The sequence below is a fragment of the Cydia fagiglandana genome, chromosome 15 (genome assembly GCF_963556715.1).
Source record: "Cydia fagiglandana chromosome 15, ilCydFagi1.1, whole genome shotgun sequence".
In the NCBI taxonomy this organism is placed as follows: domain Eukaryota; kingdom Metazoa; phylum Arthropoda; class Insecta; order Lepidoptera; family Tortricidae; genus Cydia; species Cydia fagiglandana.
In genome coordinates this window covers 9,615,821-9,628,764 of record NC_085946.1, presented here as the reverse complement: position 1 = coordinate 9,628,764, position 12,944 = coordinate 9,615,821, and the positions used below count along the sequence as shown (strand labels likewise).

At 38.4% G+C, this 12,944-nt stretch overlaps 1 protein-coding gene across 1 annotated transcript in view; it reads right to left on the bottom strand.

Moving 5' to 3' along the window:
* LOC134671332 (uncharacterized) overlaps positions 1-11,804 on the bottom strand; it is a 32,669-nt gene extending 20,865 nt beyond the window's left edge. The window contains exons 1-9 of the mRNA XM_063529159.1: positions 11,744-11,804; positions 10,975-11,144; positions 8,914-9,074; positions 7,253-7,406; positions 6,302-6,466; positions 5,556-5,613; positions 3,957-4,177; positions 2,768-2,870; positions 2,012-2,139 (exon numbers count right to left, since the gene is read on the bottom strand). Of these exons, the coding sequence (XP_063385229.1) occupies positions 2,012-2,139; positions 2,768-2,870; positions 3,957-4,177; positions 5,556-5,613; positions 6,302-6,466; positions 7,253-7,406; positions 8,914-9,074; positions 10,975-11,144; positions 11,744-11,789 (1,206 nt within the window). The 5' untranslated portion in view covers positions 11,790-11,804. The remainder of the gene's footprint in view (positions 1-2,011; positions 2,140-2,767; positions 2,871-3,956; positions 4,178-5,555; positions 5,614-6,301; positions 6,467-7,252; positions 7,407-8,913; positions 9,075-10,974; positions 11,145-11,743) is intronic.
* Between the last annotated feature and the right edge of the window lie 1,140 nt (positions 11,805-12,944).

The following is a 12,944-nucleotide window of genomic DNA, read 5'->3' as shown; positions in this document are numbered from 1 at the left end:
ATAATTAAAGGAATGTTTCCTTTAAGTAAAATAAGCCAGCTTAAGGATTTAAGGTAGTTTCCCTCCAGAGCCCGACATTATCTTTACACACTGTATAAAATTTTGACTGCCTGGTAATCCAGGGATTAAAGAATGTATCATCTAACCCCCTTATTCATATAACGTTACGGGCAGAGATGGGCATTAATCGATTAATTTTTTAGTTAACTAATCAATCGATTAAAAATGTCAATCGTCATTTTTTAATCGCGATTAATTTAGTTGCGATTAAATTAGTTGTGAGAATGTACAACTAACAACTAAATTAGTTTTAGTTTCAATCGACTAAATTTCACGGTTAAATCTATATTAAAACTATGTCACTACCCTTGCCATCTTAAGCATCTGTTGAGAGAGTTTTTCATATGCCGCAATGATGAATCTCCCTAAATCAAATAGGCTCTCAGATCATCTATTTGAAGAGAGAGTAGTATTGAAAACGAACTTAAAAAAGTAAAAATATTCTATAGATTATTTTACTCGTGTTGTATTTGTTGTAAGTACTTTAACTTTTAAGTACATTTATATTGTTATATTTATTAGCGAATTTTGATTATGTTGTTATGTAGAGCCATTGATATTGAATGTTATACTTTATAAATAATGGGTAAAGAAAGTACATAGTAAAAAAATATTTACCAATGAATATGTCCTTGTTTTTAAACCTATCACAATATTGGAAATGTGTCTGTTTTATTAATTATAAACATTTTTTTATATTACTCACTGATTAAATAATGAGTAAATGTCACAAATGCAAAACATACTTCGCAAATTTTAATTTCTGAGCATGCATAATGTTATGATGTATATACAAACATTTTGATTTTATATAAGCTTTTTTGATTTTTTGATACTTTTTGCTTTGAATGTTTCATATACAAAAGTTGATTTATTATAACTGTGTTTTTTAATGTTTTATATTACATATAACATACGATATGAACATTTTATCGTATATAGAACGTTTGATTTGATTTTTTTTAATTATTATTTTTACGATTGACATTGATTAACAACAAAATACAAAGTTTTATTTATAAAATTGTGTTTTAAGTGTCAATGCACAAAGTACCCAATTTTTATTTACCCTTAGATAAGAGAAATGATACACTCCATAAAAATGGTCAAAATATCGCAAGTAACACATGTGCTTCATTTTTATACATGCGTTAAGATGTCCTAATCTGCTGGCTGTCAACATAGCCATACCGAGGTTTTCCATTTAATTTGCTTCTAACATTAGTCGCGGAAAAAAAATAGTCTAACTAATTAGTCGATTACAAAAATTAGTTGTCCGTAATCAATCGGCAACTAATTTAGTTGCAACTAAATTAGTTGCACTCTATACAACTACGATTGATCAGTCGTCGTTTTCAATCGTCAGTCGCAATTAATTATTTTAGTCTTAATCGTTAATCGTTAGTCGATTACATTTTGCCCATCTCTGGTTACGGGCCCTCATTTAGTTAAATTATGTTTCCCTTTCTTACAAATACATAAGTCTGACAGATAAGGACAAACGATTATTAGCTAATTGAGGTTTGTAGCGCGCATAAACTAGGAATCCTCTAGACGTAGTTTAGAGCAATTATTTCATGCAACCGATGCTGCCAAAAATGCGGGGGTGCGCGGGACGAGGTGAGCGAAGTCCCGTGCCGTGATTGGTCCGTTCAAACGACGAACGAGTTCACGGACGTCACACAAAGGCACGTTCGACTCGAACATGGAGTAAAATTACCGTATGCGTGGCAGCGGGGGTAGAGCGACTATGCTCAGTCTAGAGGATGTTTTGTCTGTGGTAGCGCGTTTATGAATAAGGGTATATGGTTTGCTACACCAATATCTCGCGTCTCTGTGCCGTAAAAGTGCCGAATGAACCACATTATTTATACGATGATTTTGTTACTCCAATTTCATTTTTATTCAGAATAACATACATAAAGGTCAGCATATGTAATTAATTAATTACCTTATAAGTTCTGATGTGGTTGTTCTCTGAAAGCGGCGGCAGTTTCACATTCAAAATCATCTTGTCATTCAGATCCAAGTTAAGGAAATCTTGCATTTTATAAATGGTTTTTTCTAACTTGCTGTTAACTGGGGAAAAATGTGTGAAACTCATAATAGGTAAATATACAAATTACTATACTTAAATATTTATATCTCTTACTAAGATTTCAAAAACTAAACATTTCTACCCCTTTTAGTACCTACCCCTAGTAAGTGCGTATAGTAAAAATCCTCTGCCATGTAATTCTCTTCAGATAGGTGTATAAATCATCGGGTGGCAACCAAAAGTCACTAATTACTACCCCAAGTTCAAAGCCATACTCGTAGGTAAACCGTAGATACTAGTATCAAAACAGGTAAACAGTAAGGTTGATATTTGTTTATTTTATTTTTTTAGTAATTTTTGCTAGTGGATATTTTAGTTTACTTTTATATTTATATTTTTGTTAATCTTTCAGTTTAAGAGCCGCCATACACGGATTACTCGAGCAGTAACCCAGTGATCAACATACACGGACTGCTTTTGCAGCTTGACAGCATGATGAAATTTCACCGCGCAGCCAACCGCCCGAAGCAGTTGCAACTGCTTGAGCGGTTCGCGTATTGCGAATGACGATTTTGTACATCGTGCGAAGGGCGACCGCTTGAAGCTGTTGGCACTGACTGCTCAAAGCAGTCCGTGTATGGCGGCACTAAGGATTACTAGAAGGCATACTTATAGTGACGCTAGCCTCCACGGTCTCGAGAAGCAGGAACACATCTGAAGGGAACGCGTGATGTGCCGCCTTCAATGCCAAGTTGCCACCAATAGTGCCAATCTAGAAATTAGCAAATATCGTCAATTTTTTAAAACCGCCTGACGAATTTAAAAAACAACAACAATTAACGGCCTCCTAGCTTTTAATAAGTAAGGAAACACTTTATTGTACGAAAAGAAAGGAATATTGGTTACATCAGATAAAACATAAATGTGTAGTACAGTCAACAACACTCCCAGCTGTACATCGGTGGACCTTATGCCTTTTGTAATAAGGTCCTCCGATGTACAGCTGGGAGTGTTGTTGACTGTACAAAGGCGAACTTATCGATCTAGCTAGGTCTTATCTCTGGGAAAGCGCGTTTTTGAGTTTTTTCTGTTTTCCAAGCAAAGCTCAGTACCCAGTTATTATACCTACCTAATTTATCACACAAGTTCACACTCCTCTTTCTTTCCTAATTCCTATTTTTATGTTTAATATAATTCCTATTCTTATGTTTAATATAATTATAATTTTTAGGGTTCCGTACCCAAAGGGTAAAACGGGACCCTATTACTAAGACTTCGCTGTCCGTCCGTCCGTCCGTCCGTCTGTCACCAGGCTGTATCTCACGAACCGTGATAGCTAGACAGTTGAAATGTTCACAGATGATGTATTTCTGTTGCCGCTATAACAACAAATACTAAAAACAGAATAAAATAAAGATTTAAATGGGGCTCCCATACAACAAACGTGATTTTTGACCAAAGTTAAGCAACGTCGGGAGGGGTCAGTACTTGGATGGGTGACCGTTTTCTTTTTGCTTTTTTTTTTGTTTTTTTTTTGCATTATGGTACGGAACCCTTCGTGCGCGAGTCCGACTCGCACTTGCCCGGTTTTTTATCATTGGTATCTCGCGATGATCAAGACCCCCGCGATACAGGCCATGCCTAGTGCGGGGTTCACTGTAACGTGCCTGTTAAACTTTTGTGAATAAAAATATTGTTATTGTTATTATTTATAATGAGGGTGAGAGCGATAGAGTGGTACTGAGTGTACCTTCCTCGTACCTGATAAGTACCTACAGAAACCTAGATTTTACCATCCCGAGCCTATAGGTTCATAATTTATTTACAGGACATATTTAGAGACAGATTAAGAACTTACATTTCTAACAGGTACATGGGCTACAAGATCCAGATGATCATAGAAGTACTTGAGATACCGGAAGTCGCTCTCATTGGACCGAAGTGTGCAGGCGGCCATGACTTCCGTCAGCGGCATGCCGGCGCCTAGTACTAGGTTCATGTCTTTATAGGACTCCTTTAGAGCGGTGATAGACGATATGTCGATGAGGTCGCGGGCGTCTGCTGTTATTGGATACACGCCTGTAGAAACAGAAAAAAATTAACGATTTCAAATAGGTGCGTGTGATATTTAGTCAAATTAAAGTAAATGATGGCTCCATCATACTTACTTAAATAAATATTATAGGACATTCTTACATAGATTGACTAAGTCCCACAGTAAGCTCAAGAAGCTTGTGTTGTGGGTACTCAGACAATGATATATTTAATATAAAAACACTTAAATGCATAGAAAACAACCATGACTCAGGAACAAATATCTGTGTCATCACACAAATAAATGCCCTTACTGGGATTCGAACCCAGGACCATCGGCTTCACAGGCAGGGTCACTACTCACTAGGCCAGACCGGTCGTCAATCAAAGATATTGATTTGAGGATCACACTGGACCTTAGATACAAACGCGAGCCCAAAAACTTGACTGCTCTCGCTATCACGTGCCGGACTTTCGGCTTTCTTGCAGCTTTTCCGGGGTCGGATTGGAAGAACTCGCGAAAACACGTGATATAGGAATCATAGAGGTATATAGGATGACTAAAAAATAAGTGCATTCCCGTTGCCAGGGAGGTTTTGAGATTGTACTGAGAAACTTTTAATAAGTGACCAACCTCGAAATCGCGAAAAAGTATCAGCGGAAGTAAGAAGAAAATCAAGTGAAGTGATTTAATATAGATATTGCCGTGCATACCCTATATAGGTAAATAAATAATTTACAAACATCAATGGACCCACTGATTAACAGTCCGCCGGACGGTATCGGCCTGTCAGTTGTTCGGAACTGTCAAAATTTTGTTCTAACTGACAGGCCGATACCGTCCGGCGGACTGTTAATCAGTGGGGCCCTTTACAAAAGAAGTGCAATCGTTTATTGCAAGGAATACAATTTATTTGCATGTGGTACTAGTGGGGCAAACATCACAAATGTAGGTAAATAGGAAAATCCGAATAGCTGTTTTATTAAAAACCGTATTTGTTATCAAATCGTCGGGTGACAAGCAAAAGTCACTAACTAACACATTGAAATTATTGGACAATCAACCGTGTTACAAGTATAATAAGAGGGACAAGAGGGCACAATTATTTGAAGCTGGGGGCTATACAGCAACAGATGTTGGGGTTTTCCAGTCGATATTGGCGGAACCCCTATCTAAACATGCGAAGTTCGTGTACCATTTCTTTGATATCTAGCAACACTAATGTAATGTAGAGTAATGTAATGTAGAGGCCCAACGGAGCCGACATGTCCCATAGATAAAGGCTCCTTCTAAATACGCAGATTTAAAAAAAAAAAAAAAAAGTATAATAAAGTGCATTGTTACTTTAATTTTTTGATGTACTTAGTGACTTTTGCTTGTCACCCGACGAAATATGGTTTGCCATGTTACATATTTACTTACCTTTTCCTGTGTTTCCGGCTATGAGACGGTAACTATCAGTCCCTTCTCTACTAAGCACCTAAAAATATACAGACAGTTATTTAAAGTCCGCCAACATTAATAGGGAATCCTAAATTACGTTCAAGAAAGAAAGAAGATAGCATTAGTTTTCTAACCATCACTAGATTCAACTAGATTGTTTAATGAATAGGTAATGTTTCTTTCTACTTCTTATTCTTAAGGCCTGTGCACACCGGCTGCGTGTGCGTGACGTGCACGTGTACGTGCGGCGTTGTAGTATACAGATCCGTATGAGAGACGACACACCGCTTGCGTGACGTGTGCGTGTGCGGCTCCAACATTTTAACGCACGCGCACGTGCACGTCACGCACACGCAAGCCGGTCTGCACAGGCCTTTACTCGCGTTATCCCGGCATTTTACCACGACTCTTGGGAGCCTGGGGTCCGCTTGACAACTAATCCCAAGACAAGTTTTTACGAAAGCGACAGCCATCTGACCTTCCAACCCAGAGGGGAAATTAGGCCTTATTGGGATTAGGCCGGTTTCCTCACGATATTTTCCTTCACCGAAAAGCGACTGGTAAACATCGACTGATATTTCGTACATAAGTATAAGTTCCGAAAAACTCAATGGTACGAGCCGGAGTTTGAACCCGCGACCTCCGGCCTGAAAGTCGGACGCTCTTACCGCTAGGCTACCAGCGCTTCATTAAAATAGGTATAGGTATATTTTTGTTCTACAGACCTTAAACACATCCTTGATATTATACGCCTTGTACCACCGATTCACTTTCATCTCTACTTGTAATAATACTTCGGGTTTGCTCTCTATCAAGCACCAATCTTCGTCACTGTCACATTTCTTCTCACACTTGTTAAGGCATTTTATTTTATCTAGGTCTTCCATGTCCTGTTACAAGAAATCAACTTAATTTAATAGGATATAATATAAATATAACGATAGATTTAAATTAAAAACGATACATTTCTTGCTCCAGAGGTCGCCACTGCATTAAGGACCAAAAAAACATAAAAAATAATACTTCAATGCCTCTTGTACACAGTACTCGTAAGTGGCGCCCTCTGCACGAGCTTCTTAATTTTGATCGCCACAGTAGGTCATCATCATCATCATCTCAGCCATACGACGTCCACTGCTGAACATAGGCCTCCCCCTTGGAGGGGGTGGGGGGGGGGGGGGGTGAATGCCATAATCGCCACGCTTGGCAGGCGGGTTGGCGATCGCAGTCGAGTACACCGGATTTGAGGGACGCTGCTGCCCGTCCTGCACGTGGTGGTGGTCTTGGACGTGGTTTAAGGACATACCCGGGTCCACACAGTAGGTACCTACTTTTATTATAATAATTATATTATATTATAATTTTGACAAATGCTGATCCTTAGACTCATAGAGTTAAGACTCTGACTACGCTAAATTTGCACAAACTTGGCAGTAAGATCGCATTAAATGCAGTACATTTACATAATTCCCTAATATAAGCTCCATACTTGACGTAGCACTTGGCATGAAAACTTAGCGTGGCCCGACTATAGATTTGTTTGTACGATCAGCAGTAATAGTAGTTTTGCTAACTGTACATGACGTCCGATATTATTTTAACAGTAAAACTTTTGCGTTTTGTCTACATTTTATATGTATTTTTAACTAAAAAAAAATACAGTATACAACACCCACCTGTACTTTCTTCTTCAGCCTATCATCAGCGTCAGTAGCGAAGCTCTTGAAGGCGTCGAGAATAGGCCGGTAGCCTGTACAACGACACATGTTGCCTCCGAAAGAGGTCTCCACCTGTTGCATGGTCAGTCGCTCATGCGAGCTCTCGTAGAGGCTAAAACAGATTTATTTGGAAGATTTTTCGCAAGCATAGATATATATAGTTCGTTTTTTTAGCATTAGAAAGAACTTGGAAGAAGGTAAGCGATCTTGAAGTCTCTTTTAATTGAAAAATGCTTTTTTAAAGTCAATAACTATTACTTATGAAAGCAGAAGAATATAAATGATCGTAATAGATTCATAAATGTTACATATTTTTAAAATGTGTTTTCAATTAAAAGACACATCAAGATTGTTTACTTTATTTCTAATGCTAAAAAAAACGAACTATAGATAGAATACTCTTTATTGGCACACCTCAGTAAAAAGATACAAAAGAAAAGAACAATTGATTAAATGTAGCATAAGTCGCACTCCGAATCGTAAGCCTCAGCAAAGGGGAAGGGGACATCTTTTCTTTTCATTTCAAGCGGCGCGGCGCTAGAAGCGATGCGAAGTCAAGGACCTCAAAACGATAGGATCAGGATAGGATAGATCAATGTCTTCGGATTTATTTTCTATAGGTTGTTATATCCGGTTATTTATGAGGATCAAATATTAATAAAGGAATACACAAGTCAGAAAGGTGTGTCAACCTGTTAACATCGGTACTCCACGCTCTAAAAGATTTTGCCTACACAAGTCGTATTGCAACCGCTAAGCAGAGGGCCTACCGTGAACCACGTTCGACGTGTTGCCTCTCTGTCGCACTTGTAAATTCGTACGTAAATGTGACAGGGAGGTAACACGTCGAACGTAGTTCGCGGTAGGCCCTCAGAACAAAAAAAAACGAACTCCAGTCCATCCAGCAAACGTCTATTACCTTTACATATTCATGACCCATCCGTGTATGCAGTACCCAAACTGCGTGCCGTTGAACGCTGCCAGCCGTTTCTGGATGGGATGGTAGCCATCTTTCCGGTTCCCCGCCCCCTCCACTGTGGTGATGTCCCAGTCGTGGCAGCATACTTCCAGTCCATCCAGCAAGCGTCTATTACCTGTACATATTCATGACCCATCCGTGTATGCAGTACCCGCACTGCGTGCCGTTGAACGCTGCGAGCCGTTTCTGGATGGGATAGTAGCCATCTTTCCGGTTCCCTGCCCCCTCCACTGTGGTGATGTCCCAGTCGAGGCAGGATACTTCCAGTCCATCCAGCAAGCGTCTATTACCTGTACATATTCATGACCCATCCGGGCGTGCAGTACCCGCACTGCGTGCCGTTGAACGCTGCGAGCCGTTTCTGGATGGGATGGTAGCCATCTTTCCGGTTCCCCGCCCCCTCCACTGTGGTGATGTCCCAGTCGTGGCAGCATACTTCCAGTCCATCCAGCAAGCGTCTATTACCTGTACATATTCATGACCCATCCGGGCGTGCAGTACCCGCACTGCGTGCCGTTGAACGCTGCGAGCCGTTTCTGGATGGGATAGTAGCCATCTTTCCGGTTCCCTGCCCCCTCCACTGTGGTGATGTCCCTGTCGAGGCAGGATACTTCCAGTCCATCCAGCAAGCGTCTATTACCTGTACATATTCATGACCCATCCGGGCGTGCAGTACCCGCACTGCGTGCCGTTGAACGCTGCGAGCCGTTTCTGGATGGGATGGTAGCCATCTTTCCGGTTCCCTGCCCCCTCCACTGTGGTAATGTCCCAGTCGTGGCAGGATAACACGTGGACCAGGCACTAGGGGATATCAATTTTTTAAAGATATTTTACTGTATTATTTATCTACTATATATTAGTATGAGGTATGTTAGGATGAGGTACCTACGGTATGTACTGTATATTAGTATGTATACCTCATACTAGTCATACAGTATATTAGTATGAGGTCGAAATAAATGGCTATTTTATTTTACTGTAAGTATTATTCAAGGGGGGTACGCGCCGGCCGCTAGATGCAGCTGTGGCAATTTACATGGCGCAGGTTTTGGACTTTATTGCCAAGACAATAAGTGTCGTAATAGATGATTTTACTTTGTCCAAAAAACAACTTTATACTGCTTACACGTGACTTAACACGTCGAACGCCCTCCATACAACAAATTGATGCAAAGCAATTTGACCCATATTGATTTGTAGTAACACACGTCTGATACTGAGTCACAATAACCCAATTTGAAAGAAAGAAAGAAAGAAAGAAAATACATTTATTTACGTCAACAGACAAGTTAAATTACAAATTTTATATCGAGACATAGACGTAATTTGAGTTAGCATCACACGTGTCTTGGTAGGGCGCTCCACGGGTTAAACACCAACTTTACGACCATGAAAAGTAAAAAGACATATTTATCACATTTGGTTATTTTATGAAGTTATCCCTACCTTTTACCACCCATTTGTTATCACTGGTAACAAGCTGGTATTTTTAGGGTTCCGTACCCAAAGGGTAAAACGGGACCCTATTACTAAGACTTCGCTGTCCGTCCGTCCGTCCGTCCGTCTGTCCGTCTGTCTGCCACCAGGCTGAATCTCACGAACCGTGATAGCTAGACAGTTGAAATTTTTACAGATGATGTATTTCTGTTGCCGCTATAACAACAAATACTAAAAACAGAAAAAAATAAAGATTTAAGTGGGGCTCCCATACAGAAAACGTGATTTTTGACCAAAGTTAAGCAACGTCGGGCGTGGTCAGTACTTTTTTTTTTGCTTTATGGTACGGAACCCTTCGTGCGCGAGTTCGACTCGCACTTGCCCGGTTTTTTCGGATAATGCGTTCGAATTTCAAACCAAAGGCGATTGATTGAGCTTTTCTTTGGGCTTGAAATTGACCGAGCATAACTGAGTTTAGGTATACTTTTTTTTTTATGCTTTTTGCTTTAGGTGAGGGTCAATCGGAGTTTAGGTATACTAAAGTTACTTAAATCTTTCCATTGACAATTGTAATGTATGTAACTACCTACTGCAAGAGGTAAAATGTAAGTAGTTGTAAAGTAGAACAATAGAATAAACATACCTACAAAATTAACTACTACACTTAGAATAACAACCTCAAGGTTGAAGTATTTATTTATGGTCATTATGTTATTATTTGGAACTGACGTAACAGACATCACCTGCTACAAATGGTTGCTTCGTACAATCTGAATCAAGGCCTAAAATATGAATACTGATAAAGGGCCAAAAATATGTACACACTACATATCAGTTTATTAGACAATAATGTTGTGTATTTTTGGATCTTTGTCCATGATATTAGACCTTGACCCCTTTCGAATTGAATTTTTGACAGTCTGGTCTAGTTGGTAGCAACCCTGTCTGCCTATGAAAACAATGGTCCTGGGCTTGAGTCACGATAAAGACATTAATTTTTGTGTGATGAGCACAGACATTTGGTCCTGAGTCATGGGTGTTCTATTTATTTAAGTATTTTTATATTATATTACATCAATGTCTGAGTACCCACAACACAAGCCTTCTTGAGCATACTATGCTTATTTCTTTTTTTATATTTACTATTTATAATAAGATATGCAGAGAATTATAGTCTACAACTATTTCTCCCAAACATTTTATTTTGCAAATCCTTATAAATAAACGCGAGCTTATTTAAATAAAATCAAAATTCAAAACTTACCGAGTTAACTGCAAACACATGTTTCTCCCCAGTGGTGGGGTGTGTTTGCGAGACGGACACAACACAGGCTCCGCAGCCACCCTCATGACACATGGCCTTCGTGCCATGTAGGTTCAGATAGTTCCGGATGTAATCATTCAGTGATGTCTCTTGTGTCACTTCTGCACCCGCTGAAATTAAATTACTATTTTTTAATTTAAATATCTATAGTAAATATATATAATAAATCAGATAAGTGTAAAAATGTTTTTTTTTACAATATACAAGATAATTATTTAATGTACAATGCATCTGTATAAATATAATTATGTGTACAATATATTCTGTGGAGACTGGTGGGAGCATGCACAAAGCCGTGACAAGTGGCGAAAGACAGGAGAGGTCTTTGCCCAGCAGTGAGACACAATACAGGCTATAAAAAAAATACTTTTTTGTTTCAAATAACAAAAAATATATTATCAGGTGTAAGGTACTTGCGCCTAATAAGGCCCACGTTTAATTTAATTTATTATTTTTTTCATTTTTGATATGAACTTGCAATTTTGTCTATGGTACTAACCAAACATGGGCGAGAAATTTAAACTCATTTACACTTATAAAAGTATGAAATTTTGAAATTGAGCAAGCTTTAAAACTGGGCCTTATTAGGTGCAAGTACCTTATTTCAGCACAACTTGAAGAACTATAATGTTAAACGGATAAAATCTTAAAACTTGCAAGCACTGCTCACTCCATCTCTATTATTTAAGCATATATATTTAATACTTACATACAGCTATTTTGTCTCCGTTTATAGTGAAAAAGATTTTGTCCATTTTACCAAAATCAAACAAGAATTTAACGACGTATGTGTGTAATAAGACAATTATCTTGATGTTTCACGTAAGTGAGATACATCTAAGAAACTACGCATCAATGATACCAAGAACACAAGTACTCGTAATAAATAAATAATTAATGATACATAAACAATTAACTATTGACTATTCATTACAGAAGTACTTAAACAACTGTAACCATGTTGCAGAACTGGTTACTCGAGATAAAAATGAATCAAAAAGACACGGAAAAACACCTTTCACTTTATGTGAACATAATAAAACTATTGAATGAACAATGTCACTGTTTTATAGTACCTATGTTTAAGTAGTAGTTGAAATGTTGAACTGATATATGTACTATTCAAAATAAACATATGTTCAACTTCGTGAAATTTAAAAATCAAATGAATAGGTACCCAATTTGGGAAGAATATAACTTTTAAGTTATAACTTTAAATAAACTTTCGCGCTTGCCAATATTTACACCAGTTGAGAAATGTCAATGTCATCATCAAAGCAAAATAAGGTAAATTATATAATGAGTTACTTTAACGTACAGAAATATGGTAACTATTACAGGGTATTACGTTTCAAAGTCAATAAGCATTGTTGCACACAAACTGCGCTCCTATTGACGTGATTGACGTCAAAATGATAAAATGATCTGCGTTTCGTTCCACAAAATTTTATATTACAAGTATTACAACGTAAAGCAAATCTTGTCAGTAGAAAAAGGCGCGAAATTTCAAATTTTCTATGAGACGATATCTTCGCGCCTACATTCTTTTGTCGCTTTATTCTATTGCCAATGTGGCTGTGCCAGAGTATACTTTGGCCCAGTATTTCAAATGTAGACAGAGTTCAGTTGACCCCCCATAGAACATTTGAATTTCGCACCTATATACATAATATTCGTTTTCACTCTTAACTCTTATAATAGGTAATAAAAAAACCGGGCAAGTGCGAGTCGGACTCGCGCACGAAGGGTTCCGTACCATAAAGCAAAAAAAAAACGGAAAAAAAATGCAAAAAGAAAACGGTCACCCCTCCAAGCTTACCAAGTACTGACCACGCCCGACGTTGCTTAACTTTGGTCAAAAATCACGTTTGCTGTATGGGAGCCCCACTTAAATCTTTATTTTATTCTGT